The 23,746-nt window shown below is 41.6% G+C and overlaps 1 protein-coding gene across 1 annotated transcript in view; it reads left to right on the top strand.

Moving 5' to 3' along the window:
- Nucleotides 1-23,746, top strand: part of EYS (eyes shut homolog) — a 1,269,973-nt gene that overhangs the window by 1,183,540 nt on the left and 62,687 nt on the right. The window contains exon 32 of the mRNA XM_075126509.1: nucleotides 12,116-12,298. Within this exon, the coding sequence (XP_074982610.1) occupies nucleotides 12,116-12,298 (183 nt within the window). The remainder of the gene's footprint in view (nucleotides 1-12,115; nucleotides 12,299-23,746) is intronic.

Below are 23,746 nucleotides of genomic sequence, written 5' to 3'. Positions count from 1 at the left end.
ACATTGGTGCTAGCATGAGGGGAACTCAGGGCAATTTAAAAGGGCCAGATGGGAGAAGTCACCTTAAGGGCCTCAGCCTGCTACAATCATATTTAAGGAATACACAAGCCTTCAATTGATCATTTAAATTGTAGGGTTTTATGGCTGCTATTATCAATCCAAGTGATTAAAAAAATTATTATAGAGGGATAGAAGTGAACTGAGCCTGGACTGAGTCACAGAGGGCCCAATACTGTAATTCTTAGCCATGTCAAAACTCTGTGATATCAATCAGAGTTGCAGGTTACAGTGACAGCAGGATAAGACTCATTATCTAATCCAATAAAAATGATCATTAAACAGTAAATGCATCTCACAAGATAAATAAATACATATTTTGATTACATCATTGGTGCAGAGTTCTAAATCTGAGGAAAGTATAGAGCTATTGCAGGGAGTTCAAATTATGATATTAAATATTTCAAGAAATAATTTGCCTAAAATGTCACACACTGAGTGTCACAAAATTTGGCATCTGTGATATTGTGTACATTTGGGGGTGGGATGGTGGTAAGAGAAGACAGAAATCCTGAATTCTGTTGTAGCAATTCACCATGCTTTATTTTCTAGTCTCTTAAAACACACAAACCCAACAGCCGCCTGCTAAGGATTCTTGGTAGTATAGCCCAATAAGTGTTCTCCCTGTACTAAGTAATGTTATAATTAGAATGACCAGCTTGGTCTATTTTACCCTCCACTAGATTAATTCAACTTCTAAGAATTTAATGGCAGTTTCACCCTTCTAATTAACAGCAGAATTATAACCTATGTCAACAGTTTTGTGAATTACAAGTAGTCGCTGTCTTAAACAAAAGTGCAGCTACCTCCTGGATAGAAAACAACAGCCGTTTAACAGTTCATGTCAACACTACACCATAAAGAATACTTTATCTCATTTAAAAATAGAGAGAAACTTACATAAACAGAATACAATTACTCAAATATGCATTTGGCCAGATAACTAGGGATTACATGAAAGCAAGGCCACGGATTTTTAATGGTCTTAAATTGTCAAAGGCCTCAGTATAGAGTAATAGAGGTTAAGGCCAGAAGGGACCACTAGATCATTTAGTCTGACCTCCTGTATATCACAAGCCACCAACACCAGCCAGCGCCCTCTCATTGGAATTAGACCAAAGTGTTACAACCCATAGAAGATTAAACTATTATGTATCGTAAACAGAGGAGGGACTGAGCCCCCCCTTCTCCCGCTGGCATGCTCAGACCCTGTCACTGGCAGCTGAGCCTGGGCAGGGAGCAGGCTGCTGCTGCCTCCCGGCCAGGCTCTCTCAGGCAGAAGTGGCTCCGTCCTGCTCCCTGTCCGGCTGCCAGGGAGAGGCAAGAGGGAAATGTAAAGTTGTGATTCTATTACAAGATTCTGGTGAACTCAGAAACCCCGAAAGTGAGACAAAAGTGGTCTGTTTAGTTATTGAAGCCCCAGAATGGAAGTATACACATATAGTTCCTACATGTATTTTTAAAAATTGCATATTAGGCAAGAATATGATACTGGATCCAAAGTGTTAGTCACAACGTGTATACCATTGTAAGGAGCAGAGTGGGGAGGGATACCAGGAAGCACTGAGTCAGAGCTAACAGGAAGGGTAGGTTTCAGAGTAGCAGCTGTGTTAGTCTGTCTTTGCAAAAAGAAAAGGAGTACTTGTGGCACCTTAGAGAATAACAAATTTATTTGAGCATAAGCTTTCGTGAGCTACAGCTCACTTCATCAGATGCAAAGAAGGGTAGGGTATTCTCATGTAACCAAAAGCAAGAATAATTCCTGCAGAGATGACCAGATGTATGTATTACAATGTTTTAGACCAAGCCTCGGTGTTTGATATTTCTTCTTTACAATATAAAGATATGCAAGTGATACTATTTTATGAGATCCCTAATTGTGTTATTATACATGTTACAACACAGGAATAAAGGAGTCATCCCTCCCAGTGGACTGTCACCTATGCATATATTACTCACAATGATACATATTTTAAACTACATTTTCTGGTAATATTTGCCATTCCGAAGGCTCAGTACATTTTTCATGTGAAATATATTTCCCCCCAATGTATTCAACCAACTTTAAAATGCTGAAATGGGAATACAGGCTCCAAGTTACAAAAGCTTTGTGGAATGAAAATCTGTCTGCAAGCGAGTTGCTCATATTTAGCTGTGTTTGTTACACAATGTCACCTTCAGAGTAGTGCAGGTCTACAGTCTAAATGTAGCACCTTGTTGACAGTAGATGCACAAGGGGAATTTCCTTGGGTAGAAAGCTGCATATTCTAAGGCTTCAGGCCAGTGTTGAGAGAGCTGCTTGGATGATTATCAGGTTTGTTGTACTTTCTATTTAGAGATATTTTTCCAGGTCATTTGCTGTCAGTCCATTCCTAATGTCCTACCTACTCCATAAAATGTAAACAGAACACAATGCAAGCAGGTATATCTTAACAGGTATATTATTAAGGAAGTGTTAGCATAAAGGTCCAAGAACAGACTGTTTTTCAAGTAGGGAGAGGGTCTCCAAAGGAAGATACAGAGAGGCAGTTTCCTCTTTTCTTATTTCTCCTTTCCATTACTTAACAAAATCCTTTTTTTAATGCCTCCATTTTGCTTCTGAGTATGAGATGAGAACCTGGCCTAAGCAATGTATTGAGCTACGGTTAAAGACAGAGGGCCAGATTCTGAGCTCTCTTATACTAGTATAAATAAGGAATATGCCATGAAAGTCAGTGATGTTACATTAGTATAAATGAGAACTGAATTTGCCCATGCTAGTTTGGGAGTGATGAATATTCCGTAACAGGCATATGAAAGAGACAAATGATAAAGTCAATCAGTCAAATTCAGCCTGAAGTAGGTAAGTATAACTCCACTGAAATCTTGTCTAAATCTTGTGGTGATGGAAAGAACTTAAGCGTGGATGGGTGAAATTATTTTAGATTATTATTCCACTGATTGTGGTCCTAGCCTATTCTTTTAAAAATTCAAAAAGTACATCTTTAAATTTTGTTTCATATTTGCCTTGCCATACATAACTGTCGGCTTACTATTACAATGCATAGATAGTCTCATAAATGAATCTTAGGCTCTTAAATTGCTTAGGCACTTTTGAAAGTTTTAACTGTCATCTTCATTTGCTGAACCCAGACCACTATATAAGTGGTATCATTTCCAAAGCCAAGCAGATCTTTGGAAACAACACAGAGAAAAGAGAACACATAATTAATGCTATATTGAGGAAAGTCAAATAAAAGTTAGGAATGACATCAATAGAGTTACTCAGACCTCTCAACCCAGAAAACTGGCAGTGTGAGATGCAAGTCATTGTAATATGTGAAATTACCTAAAAGTGGAACACCTGTATGTTGTTGTGCACCACGCTATAAATGACAGATTATAATGGTTTATAAGAATCAAATCTGTTTTGTAATCCATAATAGATTAATGTGAAGGAGTGTTACCAACTGAAAAAATTATTTATATACATTATATAGTGAAAAAAAACTTAATTCTATATGCATCTTATAATAATATGTACTAAAAGCCAATACATCTATTGTTTCTAGTGTGATTATGAAAAAACACAGGTGCTTCACACTTTGGTCATTTCAGGCCCTGGTGCATGGGTTGCAGGGGTCTTTATCCAGGTTTGGAGAGATAATAATCCTGTCAGTTAAAACAGGGTGCTTATTTTTCACTGTCCCAACGGCCCTCTCCCAATTAACATCAGATACCATCTTCCTTCCCTCCCTTAGTTAGTGCTTGCCTGTCTCTCTTCCTGCTGAATGGGGACAGAAGGTGGTGGCTGCTGGGTGCTGTAAGGCTTTCCTGGAGCCCAGGTATTCCCAGCCTTCCTGCAGCTTTGGGCACCCTGCTTTTCTCTCGCCTTCCCCTCCAAAAAGCCTGCGACGGGAGACAGAGAGCTGTCCAGGAGCCAACAGTAGATTTTAGATAGAGGAAGGGTGAATAGGAAGAAGCTGTGCTGGCTGACGTTATTCACAGGAGCTAAGCAGAGAGGATAGTAGCCCAGCAGCTCAAAGTCAGCTCAGCTCCCTTCCCGCTTCTCCTCCATCCCATTGTGTGAATGAGGTGTAGGTCCTGCTTCCTCCTCACCCCTTCTCTATATACAATCTATTGTTGGTCCCTGTCCCTCTCCAGCTTTACAGACCCCTCTCTCTCCTCCTGGGAGACAAAGGGCAAGAAACCTAAGAGTAGAAGCAAAAGTATCTCCTGCCTCCATTTGTCAGCTAATAGCTCCCTGTCTTGCCTGAGTAAGCTCTATAGTGCGACAGGAAGCCTACAGTGGATATAGTGTGGAATGTACCACACAATGCACTATACTGGAGTCACACTGGTATAAATATGCAGCAAGGCCCTGATTCAGTAGTCTAGCCCTGTTCAGTAAAGCACTTATGCATGTGCTTAAAGTTATGTATTAGATCTGGTCAATATTATTTCCTCTAAAAAATGATGTTTTATCAAAGGTGAAAATTGTCATGGGAAAATAGTGTGTTCAGTTATTTTTTTAAAATGATGAGAAATTTTCAAATGAAACAAAATGAACATTTTCATGTTTTTCATATTTAAATTTTTGTTTCAATTTTCAAAAATTTTCAAAAGTTGAGGAAGTTTTGAAAAGTTACAGAGTAGAAAAAAGTGGGGATAAAACCTACACATCCTCCATTCTATTGCATTCCGTGGCCATGAAAAGGGCTGGGGGGAATCTGAAATGTTTCAGGTTTTACAAACTGAATTAAATGAAACAGTTTACTTCATTTTGAATTAAAACAATTAAAATATTGTTTTATTTCATTTCAAAAGTTTCCCACAAAAAATAAAAAAAGTCAAAGGAAAAATTTGTCTGAGGAAAAATGTGTTTGACTAAAGTGAAACAAAGTGTGTGTGTGGGCAATGTCCAAAACATATGTGACAAGGTACTTGATTTAATTCTATGCCATTGACACAGATGATGATGGATAGAATCATAGAGTCATAGAATATTAGGGTTAGAAGAGACCTCAGGAGGTCATCTAGTCCATCCAACCCCCTGCTCAAAGCAGGGCCAACACCAACTAAATCATCCCAGCCAGGGCTTTGTCAAGCTGACCCTTAAAAACCTCTAAGGATGGCGATTCCACCACCTCCCTAGGTATCCCATTCCGGTGCTTCACCACCCTCCTAGTGAAAAAGTTTTCCTAATATCCAACCTAGACCTCCCCTACTGCAACTTGAGACCATTGCTTCTTGTTCTGTCATCTGCCACCACTGAGAACAGCCGAGCTCCAGCCTCTTTGGAACTCCCCTTCAGGTAGTTGAAGGCTGCTGTCAAATCCCCCCTTGTTCTTCTTTTCTGCAGACTAAATAAGCCCAGTTCCCTCAGCCTCTCCTAATAAGGCATGTGCTCCAGCCCCCTAATCATTTTTGTTGTCCTCCTCTGGACTCTCTCCAATTTGTCAACATCCTTTCTGTAGTGGGGGGCCCAAAACTGGGCACAATACTCCAGATGTGGCCTCACCAGTGCCGAATAGAGGGAAATAATCACTCCCTAGATCCACTGGCAGTGCTTCTGCTAATGCAGCCTAATATGCCATTAGCCTTCTTGGCAATAAGGGCACACTGTTGACTCATATCCAGCTTCTTGTACACTGTAATCCCCACGTCCTTTTCTGCAGAACTGCCGCTTAGCCAGTCAGAACCCAGCTTATAGCAGTGCATGGGATTCTTCCGTCCTAAGTGCAGGACTCTGTACTTGTCCTTGTTGAAACTCATTAGATTTCTTTTGGCCCAATCCTCCAACTTTTCAAGGTCACTTTGGACCCTAACTTTGCCAGCAAGTTAAAGACGTATGGGCTGGATGAATGGACTATAAGGTGGATAGAAAGCTGGCTAGATTGTCGGGCTCAACAGGTAGTAATCAATGGCTCCATGTCTAGATGGCAGCCGGTATCAAGTGGAGTGCCCCAAGGGTCGGTCCTGGGGCCGGTTTTGTTCAATATCTTCATAAATGATCTGGAGGATGGTGTGGATTGCACCCTCAGCAAGTTTGCAGTTGACACTAAACTGGGAGGAGAGGTAGATACGCTGGAGGGTAGGGATAGGATACAGAGGGACCTAGACAAATTGGAGGATTGGGCCAAAAGAAATCTGATGAGGTTCAACAAGGACAAATGCAGAGTCCTGCACTTAGGACTGAAGAATCCCATGCACGGCTACAGACTCGGGACCAAATGGCTCGGCAGCAGTTCTGCAGAAAAGGACCTAGGGGTTACAGTGGACAAGAAGCTGGATATGAGTCAACAGTGTGCCTTTGTTGCCAAGAAGGCCAATGGCATTTTGGGATGTATAAGTAGGGGCATTGCCAGCAGATGGAGGGACGTGATCGTTCCCTTCTATTCGACATTGGTGAGGCCTCATCTGGAGTACTGTGTCCAGTTTTGGGCCCCACACTACAAGAAGGATCTGGAAAAATTGGAAAGAGTCCAGCGGAGGGCAACAAAAATGATTAGGGGACTGGAACACATGACTTATGAGGAGAGGCTGAGGGAACTGGGGATGTTTAGTCTACAGAAGAGAAGAATGAGGGGGGATTTGATAGCTGCTTTCAACTATCTGAAAGGGGGTTCCAAAGAGGATGGATCTAGACTGTTCTCAGTGGTGGCAGATGAAAGAACACGGAGTAATGGTCTCAAGTTGCAGTGGAGGAGGTTTAGGTTGGATATTAGGAAAAACTTTTTCACTAGGAGGGTGGTGAAACACTGGAATGCATTACCTAGGGAGGTGGTGGAATCTCCTTCCTTAGAAGTTTTTAAGGTCAGGCTTGACAAAGCCCTGGCTGGGATGATTTAATTGGGGATCGGTCCTGCTTTGAGCAGGGGGTTGGACTAGATGACCTCCTGAGGTCCCTGCCAACCCTGATATTCTATGATTCTATCCTTACCCTCCAGTGTATCTACCTTTCCCCCCAGCTTAGTGTCATCTGCGAACTTGCCCAAGGTGCAATCCATCCCATCATCCAGATCATTAATGAAGATGTTGAACAAAACAGGCCCCAGGACAGACCCCTGGGGCATTCCGCTTGATAATAGCTGCCAACTAGACACTGAGCTGTTGATCACTACTGGTTGAGTCTGATGATTTAGCCAGCTTTCTATCCACCTTATAGTCCATTCATCCAGCCCATACTTCTTTAACTTGCTGGCAAGAATAGTGGGACTCTCACTGTGGGAGACTGTGTCAAAAGCTTTGCTAAAGTCAAGTTATATCATGTGCACCACTTTTCCCATATCCACAGAGCCAGTTATCTCATCATAGAAGGCAATCAGGTTGGTCAGGCATGACTTGCCCTTGGTGAATCCATATTGACTGTTCCTTATCACCTTCCTCTTCTCCAAGTGCTTCAAAGTGGATTCCTTGAGGACCTGCTCCATTATTTTTCCAGGGACTGAAGTGAGGTTGACTGATCTGTAGTTCCCCAGATTCTCCTTCTTCCCTTTTTTAAAAATGGGCACTGTATTTGCCTTTTTCCAATCATCTGGGACCTCCCCCAATCACCACGAGTTTTCAAAGATAATGGCCAATGGCTCTGCAATCACATCAGCCAACTCCCTCAGCACCCTCGGATGCATTGCATCTGGCCCCATGGACTTGTGCATATCCAACTTTTCTAAATAGTCATTAACCTGTTATTTCACCACTGAGGGCTGCTCACCTCCTCCCCATCTTGTGCTGCCCAGTGCAGTAGTCTGGGAGCTGACCTTTCCTGTGAAGACTGAGGCAAAAAAAGCATTGAGTAGTTCAGCTTTTTCCACATCCTCTGTCACTATGTTGCCTCCCCCATTCAGTAAGGGGCCCACACTTTCCCTGGCCTTCTTCTTGTTGCTAGTATACGTGTAAAAACCCTTCTTGTTACTCTTAACATGCCTTGCTAGTTGCAACTCCAATTGTGATTTGGCCTTCCTGATTTCACTCCTGCATGCCTGAGCAATATTTTTATACTCTTCCCTGGTCATTTGTCATGGGGGGGGGGGTGTTTTTAACACCCCTGAACGACAAAAGTTTTGCCAATGAAGTGCCAATGTAAACAAACCCAAATACACACCCAAAGTAAAGATCATGGGAACAATCAGTTCTTTCAGGTGTCCTCAAAACAGCTGTCCTGCCTACAGCAACTGTCAAGTTAGGGGAATATGTTGACAGTCTCAGAAGTACATTGTTCAGTATGCTTTTCTTTCCTTGCACAATTCTGTTCCAAAACATGTCACTTCTGTCTAAGGTATTTCTGAAGGGTTTCTCACACTAATGTCACTAACATTCTGGAGTGATGCCTCTACAAATGATTTTAAAACTACTTGACAGTGTTCATGAAGTTCAGATGTTCAGCAGATATCAAAATATGTGACTTACCTGCAGTGTCAGAATCTCCCCATCTATATTTAGAGGTGCTTTGTACTTTTGTTGCAGCTGTTTAGCCCATCTGTGACATCTATTTGTCTAAGCATTGTTAAGAAGTTCCACCCTCACTTTGGTCTTCTAAATCTCTCAAACCTCTTTCCCCAGAGCACTTCCCAAATATAAAATTTTAAAGCAACACTAGAAAAGGCTGAGTGTGACACCCTGGCACCCCAATATTCACCACTGTCATGTAATTAGGATATGTTTTGTACAAAGTATGCCTTGTGAGGTATCATTCTAAAAGTCTTGATCTGCTAGACATTAGTATCTCATTGGATTGTATGTGCTATCATAGAATCATAGAATATCAGGGTTGGAAGGGACCTCAGGAGGTCATTTAGTCCAACCCCCTGCTCAAAGCAGGACCGATCCCCGACTAAATCATCCCAGCCAGGGCTTTTTCAAGCCTGACCTTAAAAACTTCTAGGGAAGGAGATTCCACCACCTCCCTCCCTATTGTCGTATGTGAAGTTATGGAGTTTGGCTATGTGTGTGTTACTGAAACATGTTGTGAGGTTGAAAAAACCAATAAGCAGCCTTTCCGGTACAAAAATAAAAAGGCCAAACAGTGTTAATGGCTCATTGAGGAAATGCACACAAGCACAAGGATTACCCCAGGAACTGTGTACAACAGAAACCTTTCAGAGATAGCATGACACAATGGGAACTGTTTGACCCAGGTCACAGCAAAAGAGCTTTCCAGCAAGTGGGAAGAAAATATAAAATGACATCACGATGGTACCTCACCCCCCCCCCCACAACAACACACCTGGAAACATCTGAGGAAAAAAGACTGAACTATAGGAATTTATGGTCCTAGACTAGAGTGATTTCTAGCCTGGGGATGAAAACCTGCGAAAGCCAAGGCAAATTATACCTTAAGAATCTGCCAGCCTGTTTATCACTCAGGATGAGAATTTGCTAATTCATATTCTACCTAGCTAGTGTGTTAAGCTCAGTTTGCAGTTTTGTTTATTTATTAAGGTAGTCTACTTTGATCTGTTTGCTATCCCTTATAATCAGTTAAAATCTATCTTTTGTAGTTAATAAACTTGCTTTTGTTTTGTCTAAAATCAGAGTGTGGAAATCATACTTGGGGCAGAAAACTATTGCATATCTTCCTCCACATTAAGGGAGGCGGCGAATTTCATGAACTTATGCTGTACAGTTCTCTGTGCAGTGCAAAATGGTATAATTTTGGATTTGCCCTTCAAAGGGGAGTGTGCACTTGAGTAACTGGGCAGTTCCGTGGCTGAGCCTTCCCATGCAGAGCTGATCTCAGCACCTGTGTGACGCTGCAGCTGGGTATGTCCCTATCTGTGTGTATGCTGGTGAAAGAGCAAGCTTGGAGAGCTTAGCAACTTGTCACAGCAGCATGGTGTGAGAGGGAGCCCAGGCTGGTGGGTCAGGCAGGCTCAGTGGTACCCCAATTCCAGGTGGCACCCCAAGGGAACCCATCATTATGACATTAAATCCTATAAAATAAACAGTTAACTCTATGTGTTATCATTATATTATACAGAACTGATTTTAATTATATTTCATTTACCAAAAACAATTTAGAATATTTCACAATTTTGTCAAAAGATTTTGGCCAGCTCTGTATAATACACATATCTAAAATGTCCCTCAGTATTGTATCTGGACACACATATATATTTGCCTTGTGCAGTGAGAGCAGTCTATGCAGTGAAGTGAGAGGCATACAGAGTGCTTTCATCATGCTGTGTTGCCTGGCATGCACATACACAAATAAATGAATAATGCCCAGACTTTATTTCTCATGTTTGTCTCTAAATAACAAAGTAGGGGTGGAAAGGTTATTAATACATATTTCCCGAGAAATGCAATATAAATCAATTCTGAAACTCCCTTTCATATATAGGAAATCACAATCTTGTCCTAATTCTTACCTACAGAAAGTCAAATGCATGATTGAGGGTTGTTGTTGTTGTTGTTTTTTAAATCATGTTTCCCTTGCCATACTCTTGGGAAGAAATCAGTAAACCATTGATTTGGGCGGGGGGTGGGGGATGGACAGGGTTGTGTCAAACCAAATCTGATTTTTTTTCCAGCTTTTCTCACCAAAATGAAAAATCAAAATAATTTCAGAGAGTATCAATTCAAAACATAAAAAATCAATACCCAAAGACAAATGATTTACTCACTCTTGTAAATGACAGAATTTTTGGTATATTTGTTGCCTCCGTACCTACATTCCCTGTAAGGTGTGCACCTGCACGTCTGTGCAGGAGGCCACCAAGGGCCACACACTTAATTAGCAGAGCCGCTAGGAGTGCACACTGCATTCAGGGGCGTGGCCACAGGTGGACCTGGAAGATGGCAGTGGGGTGAGGTGGGGAATAGTGGGGAGGTGGGGGCAGTGGGATGAGGTGGGGGTGGTGATGGGGGAGCTTGGGACGTGCTGGGCTGTGGCGACCCCCCTAGCCCTGGGGATGCGACAGGGCAAGATGTCTCTCCCCCACGCAGCCCTGGGGCTGCGGTGGAGCCAGATCCCTCTCCCACCCAGCCCCGGGGCTGCGGCAGGGAGAGAGGACTCCCCTAGCCCTGGGTATACAGTGGGGCGAGACACTTCTCCCCACCCCGCCACCCCCAGACCAGGGACTGCGGTGAGGCCAGAAGCCCCTCCCCCATGGCCCTTTGGTTGTGGTGGGGCCAGATGCCTCTCCCTGCGCCCGGGGCTCAAGCTGGGAGAAGCGCCTATCCCCCAGCCCTGGCCCCAGCCCCGGAGCTGCTCCGGCAGGGAGAGACACTTTTGCCCCAGCCCTGGAGCTGCTATCGGGAGAGAGAGCTGGGGGAAGTCCTCTCTCCCTGCCTCAGCCCTGGGGCAGCTTACACCCCAAACCCCTCATCCCTGGCCCCAACCCAGAGCCCACACACCCCGCCAGAGCCCTCACACCTCTGCACCCAAACCCTCTGCCCCATCCCTAAGCCCCCTCCCACATTCTGAAACCCTGTTGGCCCCACCCCCACCATACATCACCTCCATATTGGAGCACATAACAAAATTCAGTCCACACATGGGTGGGAAAAATTAGAGGGAACATTGCTCTGTATGTCAAATAGTTTGGATGATTCAACAGCTCAGTCTGCAAACAACGGAACAAAGTAATCCCTTGAACTGTTTCCTTTTGGATTCAGTTGAATTTACTGCAAACTTATCCTCATGTTACTTTTTTTTTTATTAATTCATAGCCCTCTAATACATTTCTGTGTGTTTCATTCATATATGTGTAGGAGAGAGTGTTGCTTAATGGAAGAATTTCCTTTGTAGCCTTTCTTTTGTCTCACAGCATTAAGAAGTAAATGGTGTCGCTTATTACTAGATACAAGTAATACTTTCCCAGGACCAGCAGATGGCACCAACTGCTAATAATTCAGTTGTAAAATAGCCCCATTTATGAAGACTTAATGGTAATGTTGTTAGAAGAATTCAGGTGAAAGGTGGTGTGTGTGTGTGTAAATCTGATGTACAACACAACAGAGTAAATGATTATTAGTATTTATTAGTGTTCAAATACTAAAATGGATTTCTACACATTCTTTTAAAAAATCTTTTGCCAGATTTCCTGTAACACTTAATTTCTTTGTTTTTATGCAGCTATTAATATTAGCCAGCCCAGTTTCAGTGGCACAGATGTATTTGGCTATACCTCATTCCTAGCCTTTTCTGCAATCCCAAATATCAGCTTCTACTATGAATTCCGCCTGAAATTTCAACTGGCAAACAACAACTCAGCAGTACAAGATAATCTGATATTTTTCACGGGACAGAAAGGCCAGGGTAAGTTACTTGTCTCTTTACAGAATATTCCTAGGTAAATCTGCAAAAGGAAAAAAGTTACTTTAAAATTATTATTTATGTTAAGGAGAATTCCAAATCTTATGGACCAAATAAGAGGGAAGTATGAATAGATTTTTCATAGTATTTTGGAGGAAAATAATCTCTTTAATGAGTTATTCTTTTGTAAACAAACATCAATCCACTAAAAACAAATTATACGGTTATTTCATAAAGAAAACCTAAAGCCATTAGTGGTGATTAACAGTAGCAAAGCAATTCCTGCTTCAACTAGTAAATTTCATGACAGTTTACTATTTATTTTGGGTAAACGCACCCTGAAAAGCTACTTCAGTTCCTGTTTTCTTCATTGGGAAGTCGATCTATGCGTGATAGCCATGTTTGGGATTGAACTAAACACATGAGCTGCTACAGTTTGAGTGAAAGAACCTTGGCTGGAAAGGGGTGGCTGCAACAAGTCATATCCTCTGTGGATTGCTGCAGCAGGAGCCTTGTAATATGCATCCACCAGAACAGGTGTGGCCAACTTGAGCCTGAGAAGGAGCCAGAATTTACCAATGTACATTGCCAAAGAGCCACAGTAACACGTCAGCAGCCCCCCATCAGCTCCCCAGCCCGCTCCCAGAACCTCCCACCCACTGGCAGCCCCGCCGATCAGCGCCTCCCCTTTCCTCCCCGCACCTCCCAATCAGCTGTTTCATGGCATGCAGGAGGCTCTTGGGAGGCGGGGGGAAGGAGTGAGGGCAGGGCAGGCTCAGGGGAGGGGGCAGAAAGGGGTGGAGTTGGGGAAGCGCCTGTGGCAGAGCCAAGGTTGAGCAGTGAGAACCCCCTGGCACATTGGAAAGTTGGCACCTGTAGCTCCAGCCCTGGAGTCGGTGCCTATACAAGGAGCCGCATATTAACTTCTGAAGAGCCGCATGTGGCTCCGGAGCCACAGGTTGGCCTCCTCTGCACCAGAGGATTATACACTGAAGTAGTGTAATTTTAAAACCTACTCTCCATAAAACATTAGGCCCTATCCACATTGCAATTAGAATGGTACTAGTGTGATTTGGTAACTCCATTATAATAAACAAAAATGTACATCAGTGCTAGTCAGAGAAACTGCTGGAATTCTGTAAACATCAGCCATGCTTTCGGAGCTTTATGGCTTTGTCTACACTAGCCTTATTTGGGAATTCTCCTACAGTTCTATTACCACTAATGCAGCTCCTCTAATAAGAGCAAAGTGATGAAAATGTTAGAGTAGCAAGGCATGAGCATTCCTTCCATTTTTACCACTGTGACATCTAGGTTCTGAACGGGGTTAGACAACAAAATGGATGGTGCCTTGGTGCCATTTCACTACCAACTGGGGACCTGCCACAGTGGTGGTAAAAAGGTAAGAAAATTCCCAGAGAAAATTAATGTAGACACAGCCAGATTAGATGAGTTTAGAGTTAATAGGTTAAAGGAAATACAGTATTTATTCCTCCTGTATGGTGAGGCACTCATTTCTGAAATTGGAGCTGGGCCTAACTTTTGTGCTTTGGGTTTTTATGTGTGGTCTTTTCTTGGCAATATGTCTTCAGATTTAAATCCACTGATTTCAGTCCAGGTCTACACTATAAGCTCTTGCTGGCATAGAGCTGTACCAGCAAAAGCCCACAATGTAGACACAATTATACTGGAAAAAGCTCAGTTTTGCCCCAATATAAACTGCATCCACACTAGGTGTGCTTTTCCAATATACTATACCAGTATAGTATACCAGTAAAGTGATCCAAGTGTAAACCTGGCTTAAGAGTCACTTGTTCCATTTCATTGTTCAGTAAGGGGGAAATGAAAACAATAAACAAATACATAAATGATTAAAAGAAAATGAGATTTCAGAAATTTTCCTGATTTAATCACCTAAGGTACTATTAATAAAATGGGGGGTTTATATGAATTTAATCTTGACAACATTCCTTTAAAAGTATACCTATACAGAGGGATTTACTCAGTCCCTTCATGTTGAACAGTAAGCCCTTTTTCAGTCACATAGTTTTTAAAATGCCCATGTACACTATATGATACATGAGGTGAGCCATATGCACAAATATGGGTAATAGTCATTATTGTCACAGACATATTTGGCTGCCTTGATCTAAAAAGAGACTTCTAAAGTGAAGTTCCATGGTTTCATTTTTTTTATTAACCAGAATATTAACATTCTAAGCTAACTATACAACTGACCAAAAAGGCAAAACTGGGACCTTATTATTTTGCAAACGTTGGTATAATCAATACTGTTGGAGGGAAAAACCTTAAACAGATAGGTGCACTTTCATGTTTCAGCACAGGAGGGCACCAGAGCAAATGCAAAATTGGAAAATAAAGGGAGCCCATCTAGATCTGGGCATAGTGTTCTAGTAAGGCTTTAAATATCTTCTTTTGAAACTGACTGGGTGGGGGGAGTAGGCAAACTGGCCACACTCATCCTCAAAAACCAGTACCTCTTCCTGAGAGGAACTCACTTCTTTCTGAGAGGAGCTGTACTATGGATTTGACAAATAAGGTTTTAAATATCCCAAGCAATAGAACTTCCATCTTTCTTGGGGAGACAATTCCACAGCCTAAAAGATCTTCCTGTCAGAATATTTCCTAAATATTCAGTTCATCTGATGACCCCTGGTTAACATTCCCTTGTACTTACCCAGTGAATTTCACTCTCCCTTCTTCGTTAAAAATAAATTAAATAAAGAGTGAATCTATCCATGATCTCTGCATTTCCTGATCAGACTCCTGCTTCTCAGTACTTTTATTATTATCCTTAGTGTACAGTCCTTGAGCCAGCTTTCAATTCACATGAATTTTCATACTCAGGCCAATTTGAATTCATCTTAATGCTTAAGTTTTTTCAGACACTATCAATGTTTTTCTAAAATTCCCATTCCCTTCCCCTTCTTCCAGTAATTTTGCAATTCTATCAGAAAAGTCATCCAGAGTGTCCTAACACCTCATTTAATTTAATATCACATTGAGTCCATTAACCCTTCATACTCCTTCACAGACCTTGTATGTTTTTTTTTTTCCCTTTAATGGCCTTTCATTACCATTATAAAATGTAATTTAACATTGGATGCCAGTGTTGAAACCCTCTTGCTAACAACAAGGCACTAGTTTTATTCAGGACATTATTCTGAATGGAGGTGTGGTGGGGTTCTTGAAACAAGCAAAAAACCAGATGTCTTCCATGTTTATACAGTACAGTGTCCTAGATAATTGTCTGTGTTCAGGTGTCCCAGAAGTGAAGTACAATATGTCCTGAAACAAAAAAGTGTGTCATTTGTGGATAATTACAGTATTTTTTATCAGTTCTTTGCTTTCACAGAATGTACAGAGCTTGGGACTTTCCTATTTGAGAGATCACCTTTCTCCCCGTCCCAGTGTGATTCTGCTGCTGTTGTAATCAGTGGAGGCACTTGTGCGGGAGTCCTGGATGGGGGGCGAGGGGGGCGGACTATGGGCAGGTTGTGCTCCCTGAGGAGCCTTTACCTTTGGAATTCACTCCACCCTTGGTCCAGAATAGACCAAATGTGCTGACCTTCAAGGCAGACCACAAAGCTCATTTATCATCCCAGGCTTTTGGGGAGAGGGGTGAGGAGAGGAGCTTTTGGTGAGCACAGAGAATGTTAAGCTTTAATAATTTTGTTGGTAATCCCTTGGTTTAGGATAGGCTGATGTATTTGTTACTTTTTGTAAAACATGCTTCAGAAGCAGCTGCATCTCAGGTTATGTGCTTTTTATTTTGTATAGAAATAAAACCAAATGAAATACATAGAGATGCCATTTTCATTATAAAGTCATCAGCTGCAAAAAGGCATTACTATCCATGTAATTCCCATGAATCTTGGGGGAGTGGGAGTGTTGTGTTACTGTACTTAATTAGATCCATCAGGTCATGGATGACAGGTTTGGAAGTAGGGTGACCAGACAGCAAATGTGAAAAATCAGGACGGGGGTAGGGAGCAATAGGAGCCTATAGAAGAAAAAGACCAAAAAATTGGACTGTCCCTATAAAATTGAGACATCTGGTCACCCTATTTGGAAGGGACCTGTTCAACTATCTGTACCAAACAGAACAGGCCCTCTCCAGCTTTTTCATAAAGCAGCTGTGGGTTAAATAGCAGGTTATGGATAGCATACATATTGATTACAATATCATAGATATATTTATCTTATCTTGCCAGTAATCCTTAAATATCTTTAAATAATTAGTTGATTCTTATTTAACATATAGTAATTGTCTTATTAAATCAAAATTAAAATAGTGTATGCCTTTTGCCGTGTACATTTTTAGATGGCGGTGTGGGGCAAATGGGCACAACTTTCTTTTAAGATTGTCTTTAAATCAGAATAATGAATTCTCCTTACTACTTTTCAGTGCTTCTTGCTGGCTGAAACCACAAGAAAATCTTTAATATTTTAGATCAGCTCAGGTTGAATTCATGTTCCCTGCCTAACCTGCAATCTAGAAATGTAGCTGCAGTGGAATAAAAATTTTATCCTCAAACTGTCTGCAACAAAGTACAGTGTTAGGGCCCAGTTCTATGAGCACTTACTTACTATTTAATTCTACTAACTTGAGTTACGCCTGTGTTTGTAGGCTTGGGGTGATGGAAGTAAACACTATTAGCTAGGTGCAGTGACTAAAATCTGGAAGGAGAAAACTACATTATTCATTTGCCTGGGAAAGAAATTAGTCTCATAAAATGGCAAAGCTGTTGGTATAAAGGCACGTACATCTAATGAGGTTAGAGTTGTGCCAAAATGTGATATTTGCAACTCAAGCGTGAGATTATTTGCATATACTCAGGCCAAACATTTGCTCTCAAAGTAATTTTTAAATGAAGTAATGAGAGTCTTAACATATAGAAAATCTAAAACATAGTGTGTGTTTAAAAGTGAAAGCCTAAGAAATCTTCAGAGAATGAAAGAATATGACTGTTCCAGCCAGATAAGTTGTATTAACAAGTATACTAAAGGGCTAATATGTGGCCAGTGCTCATGTAACCCACATACCTCCTGGGTGTGGTGGTCTGTCCCATCTAGTAGCACCAAGACCAGTTAGAGAGAAGGGTAAAATGAGTCTGTGCTACAGCCTTAGCAAACAGTCAGTTGGCTTTTAGCTCATGCAGTAAGCTCCAGAGATCCCAGGTTCAATCCTGCCCACAATCGACTGGGGTGTGTCAGCGTTACAAGTCGGGGCTTATCCAGGATTTCAACTGGGCAGTCTCTGAAGCTCGGGACACACTTCCTCAGCTAGGGGTAGTATGTAACCCACACACCTCCTGGTGTGGTGTTCTCTCCCATCAGGTGACATCAAGACCACTTAGAGAAAGACATCAAATGAGTCTGCTCTACAGCCTTAGCTAACAGCCAGTTGGCTTTTGGCTCATGCAGTAGAGGCTCATGCAATAAGCTCTAGAGACCCGAGGTTCGATCCCACCCGCCGACCACCAGGGTCTGGCGGTGTTACACTTAGACGGAGCAACAGAAAATTCAACTTCCTGGTAATCCATCTTGTGTGCATATACCAGTATGTACTCTACTGAATAACAGTCTGGCAGCCAGCAATGTTCTGATCTGCTGTACTAATCATTACATTTACAAACTCTAAAAACATTAAATGTGAAAACATTTGGGCCTGATTTCCTTTTTCTTATATCAGTGTAAATGAGAAGTAACTGCAAAGGAGTCAGTGACATTATACCAGCATAAAACTGGATTAAGAGTAAAATAAGACCCATATTGTTTAAACAAACATTTGTTCAGTAACTAACAGACGTAAAGGTGAATTAAAATGGCTTGGTTTCCTGGAATCGTATCTGGAAATGTATATTGCTTTAGTTTCATTTGAGGAGGGGAAAGAAAGATATAAAGGCAGTGCTACAACAGCCAGTAAAATCAGATGGGCCTATGCAGACATATGATAAACATTATCTTTGCCATCAGCCATTCTATCGCATAGTGTCATTTCACAAACAGCAATTGTGTCCCATGCTGCATTTTTTTACAACAAAGAAAATCATCCATCATTTCCTCTGTCAGGATGACTAAAACTAGAGCTAGACATAACTCTACCATAAAAATACAGGCCAGTAAAGCACATTTCTGGTGATGTTCATGTGAGAAATTTCTAAAAAGATCTAATGTACTCAGAGAGATGTCACATTGTTGATTGAGATTAGTAGCATTCAATATGATAGGGATCGGCAACCTTTGGCATGCGGCCCACCAGGGTAAGCCCCCTGGCAGGCCAGGCTGGTTTGTTTACCTGCTGCGTCCACAGGTTCGGCCGATCACAGCTCCCACTGGCCGCGGTTTGCCGCTCCAGGCCAATGGAGGCTGCAGGAAGCAGCGCGGGCCAAGGGATGTGCTGGCCACCACTTCCTGCAGCCCCCATTGTCCTGGAGCGGTGAACTGCAGCCAGGGGAGCTGCAATTGGCCGAACCTGTGGATGCGGCAGGTAAACAAACCAGTCCGGCCCGTCAGGGGGCTTAACCTGGCGGGCCAAGTGCCAAAGGTTGCCAATCCCTGCAATATGAAATGCCATAATGACACAGTTAGCTTAACTGGATAAAAGAATTATGTCTCTGAACCAGTAGGATAATAAAACTTTGAGGTTGGCTTGGACAGAAAGCATCTTGATTAGGAAGCCTATAGGTGCCTAACTCCCTTTAATGTCAATGTGAGTTATGTGCCTAAATAAGTTTGAGGATGTTGGCTCAAATGCATTGTGGTTGCTTGTTGTGATTCCCTCTGAGACCACTTTCAACTCGGCTTCCCAAGAACTCAGTTTGACTCTGGCCTTCATTACTCAGTTATCTTTATTTGGCATACAGCAGTGCTACGCTCAGTTGATCAAACTCAAATGCAGGAGGAATGGATGCATGGTACATCACAGCTTCAAAGTTTCCCAGAAACCCCCTCCTTTTACATCCATTACATACCTTATTGCATTTACTATATTACATCACACATTTTTTGATTGGCTTGGTTACTTTGCAGGAACCAATCCCTGTGCAGCATGTGTGGTCCACGTACTGCCCATGGTTCAACTGCTTCTTTACCTCATCTCTACATTCTTAACTTATTTTGTCTCTTGTTATCTAGTAAATAGTTCCCTTGGTGTTCTCCCTTTTATATTAGTTGTCTCAGACATTCTGTCTTCTTAGCCTGCTGACATATTTGTTTAGCACAAACATTCTGTTTTCAACCTGATGATTCATTTACTTCCCTAATTCTGTCTTCCAAAAGATGAGGCCTCCTTCCATGTGTAAATTACTCATGTCAGGCCAGGCCTCAGCTACAGTTCTAAAGTAACTAATGATAATAAATGTTTCCCTCAGTGACAGTTTTGGAACCCTATTGCTTTCAGTGGGGATTCCCAGATATAAATGAAGGCAATGAGGTTAAAAAGATGATCATTAACAAGTCTGTCAAAGATAGTGAATCATAAAATAAACCATTTTGCCCTCCACATGCTGAGTTGGTTCTCACGGCTAAGGTTAATGACACTATTATAGCTTTTCCTTTTAATACATTAAATGAGCAGTTATGGCTGGAAACACAGGAGGAGCAAATCTGCTGAATGTCAACCTGCCATTTTTTACAGCATCCATTTTCAGTTTTATGAGTACACTGTTCTTCCACTGAAGTTCATGTGAGTTTTCCCATGCACTTCCACTGAAGAAAGAGAAGGCTTTAAATGCCATTTGTAGGTTGGTCACCCTGATTTCTGTAATTACACAATGTGGCTTAAAAGACCAGGAGCCTTAAAAGCGCATGTATTATTAATTGTTGCAAAAAAAAAATAGTGTTTGACTAGAGCAATGTGGTGTGAGTGAATATCTGACCTCAATGTTAATTTGTCCTTTAAGTACTGTGCTACTAGATCATTTAAGAGACTTGTAGTAAGAACACGTCACTTATGTCTGTATAAAGTAGAATCATAGAATCATAGAACTGGAATGGACCTTGAGAGGTCATCTAGTCCAGTCCCCTGCACTCAAGGCGGAACTAAGTATTATCTAGACCACCCCTGACAGGTGTTTCTCCAACCTGCTCTTAAAAATCCCCAATGATGAAGATTCTAGAACCTCCCTAGGCAATTTATTCCAGTGCTTAACCACTCTGACAGTTAGGAAGTTTTTCCTAATGTCCGGCCTAAATTGCCCTTGCTGCAATTTAAGCCCATTGCTTCTTGTCCTATCCTCAGAGGTTAAGAAGAACAATTTTTCTTCCTCCTCCTTGTAACAACCTTTTATGAACTTGAAAACTGTTATGTCCCTACTCAGTCTGCTCTTCTCCAGACTAAACAAACCCATTTTTTTCAGTCTTCTCTCATAGGTCATGTTTTCTAGACCTTTAATCATTTTTGTTGCTCTTTGCTGGACTTTCTCCAATTTGTCTACATCTTTCCTGAAATGTGGTGCCCAGAACTGGACACAATACACCAGTTGAGGCCTAATACACCAGTTGTGGAGTAGGTGGGAGAATTACTTCTCGTGTCTTGCTTACAATACTGCTGCTAATACATCCCGGAATGATATTTACTTTTTTTGTAACAGTGTTACACTGTTGACTCATATTTAGCTTGTGATCCACTATGACCCCCAGATCCCTTTCTGCAGTACTCCTTCCTAGGTGGCCATTTCCCATTTTGTATGTCTGCAACTGATTGTTCCTTCCTAAGTGGAGTACTTTGCATTTGTCCTTATTGAATTCCATCCTATTTACTTCAGACCATTTCTCCAATTTGTCCAGACCATTTTGAATTTTAATCCTATCCTCCAAAGCACTTGCAACCCCTCCCAGGTTGGTATCATCTGCAAACTTTATAAGTGTACTCTCTATGCCATTATCTAAATCATTGATGAAGGTATTGAACGGAACCTGACCCAGAATCGATCCCTGCAGGATACCACTCATTATGCCCTTCCAGCATGACTGTGAACCACTGATAACTACTCTCTGGGAACGATTTTCCAACCAGTTATGTTATAGTAGCTCCATCTAGGTTGTATTTCCCTAGTTTGTTTATGAGAAGGTCCTGCGAGACAGTATCAAAAGCCTTACTAAAGTCAAGGTGTCATAAATATAAAGGGAAGGGTAAACCCCTTTGAAATCCCTCCTGGCCAGGGGAAAGCTCCGCTCACCTGTAAAGCGTTAAGAAGCTAAAGGTAACCTCGCTGGCACCTGACCAAAATGACCAATGAGGAGACAAGATACTTTCAAAAGCTGGGAGGAGGGAGAGAAACAAAGGGTCTGTGGGTCTGTCTATATGCTGGCTTCTGCTGGGGTTAGACCAGGAATGGAGTCTTAGAACTTTTAGTAAGTAATCTAGCTAGGTATGTGTTAGATTATGATTTCTTTAAATGGCTAGGAAAAGAATTGTGCTGAATAGAATAACTATTTCTGTCTGTGTATCTTTTTTGTAACTTAAGGTTTTGCCTAGAGGGGTTCTCTATGTTTTTTGAATCTAATTACCCTGTAAGATATCTACCATCCTGATTTTACAGGGGGTATTTCTTTATTTCTATTTACTTCTATTTCTATTAAAAGTCTTCTTGTAAGAAAACTGAATGCTTTTTCATTGTTCTCAGATCCAAGGGTTTGGGTCGGTGGTCACCTATGCAAATTGGTGAGGCTTTTTATCCAACATTTCCCAGGAAAGGGGGGGTGCAAGTGTTGGGAGGATTGTTCATTGTTCTTAAGATCCAAGGGTCTGGGTCTGTAGTCACCTAGGCAAATTGGTGAGGCTTTTTACCAAACCTTGTCCAGGAAGTGGGGTGCAAGGTTTTGGGAAGTATTTTGGGGGGAAAGACGCGTCCAAACAGCTCTTCCCCATTAACCAGTATTAGTTTGGTGGTGGTAGCGGCCAATCCAAGGACAACGGGTGGAATATTTTGTACCTTGGGGAAGTTTTGACCTAAGCTGGTAAAGATAAGCTTAGGAGGTTTTTCATGCAGGTCCCCACATCTGTACCCTAGAGTTCAGAGTGGGGGAGGAACCTTGACACAAGGTATACAACATCTGCTGCTTCCCCCCATCCATAAAGCTTGTTACCCTGCCAAAGAAAGCTATCAGGTTCATTTGACATGATTTGTTCTTGACAAATCCGTTCTGACTGTTATTTGCCACCTTATTATTTTCTAGGTGTTTGCAAATTGATTGCTCAATTATTTGCTCCATTATCTTTCCAGGTACAGAAGTTAAGCTGACTGGTCTGTAATTCCATGGGTTGTCCTCTTTTTATAGATGGGAACTATATTTGCCCTTTTCCAGTCTTCTGGAATGTCACCCATCTTCCATGACTGTTCAAAGATAATTGATAATGGCTTAGATATCTCCTCAGTCAGCTCCTTAAGTATTCTAGGATGAATTTCATCAGTAACGCATGTGATCTTTTGTAGTTTGACTCTAGCTTTAGAGAGCTATGTGAAAGACTGGGCTTAATTATACCTCTTCAATTAAGAATAAAAAATTTGGGTCAATTGGCATCAATGGGTTTCAATGTCAACACCAGCTTAGGATCTTATTTCACAATTGTACCAGTCATATCTATTATGAGATAGTGTCTGATTCTTCATAATAAGTGCAATTAAGCAGTAAACATGTGTATCACATAATCAGAAATCATGACAAATGCTATTATTAAGCCACATTCTGAGTTATTTGTGAGATGTACACAGTCCCAGGGGCAATCTAGTTAAATTGGTTTGAGGTTGCTGTCAACATTAAACTTTTTTACTACCAGTTTGAATAGGTATTATATAAAAAAAGTATGAAAATAAATTACAGTCTGCTACCCAAATGAAATAACATTCTCCAATGAGCAATGTAATTTTCTACAGTTCTACTTTCCTTCTGTTCCTCCAGCCTCCCACCAGAGATGAAGGGTGGGAGAAAGGAAGAAATATCCCCATTTTACAAATGGAGAACAGAGAGTTTGATTTTTACAAATCACACAAGAAGTTTGGATGAACCCACCTCCGCTGAATCCTCAGCCAGTGCCTGAGCTGCAAGACCATTTTTCCTCTCATGAATTCGCCCTGCCAGAAAAAAATATCTTCACCATTTTTAGAAGTTCCTATGAAAACATATTTATTATGGAGTAAAAATGCATTGGTAAATCTTTAGTGATGTTCCGAACCACACACTTGCCTGTTATGTCTCATTAATGTAATCATTGCAATACAATGTGAACCAAAACTGTTTGAGTTACACTGAATCTAAATATAACTATCTTTCAACAAAGGTTGAGCCCCCAAAACTTAAAAAATAACCTCTTCTTCCACTGCTGAAGAGTCCAGATAGCATTGCACACAAAAAGAAGTGCAGAGCACTGTTTTCTGGTTAATTATTAGTACATTCTGCAAGTTTACAGACTACAAGATCCCA

Source organism: Caretta caretta, chromosome 3 (assembly GCF_965140235.1).
Source record: "Caretta caretta isolate rCarCar2 chromosome 3, rCarCar1.hap1, whole genome shotgun sequence".
In the NCBI taxonomy this organism is placed as follows: domain Eukaryota; kingdom Metazoa; phylum Chordata; order Testudines; family Cheloniidae; genus Caretta; species Caretta caretta.
Note: the sequence above shows the minus strand (reverse complement) of the source record. Positions and strands in the feature narration are given on the sequence as shown.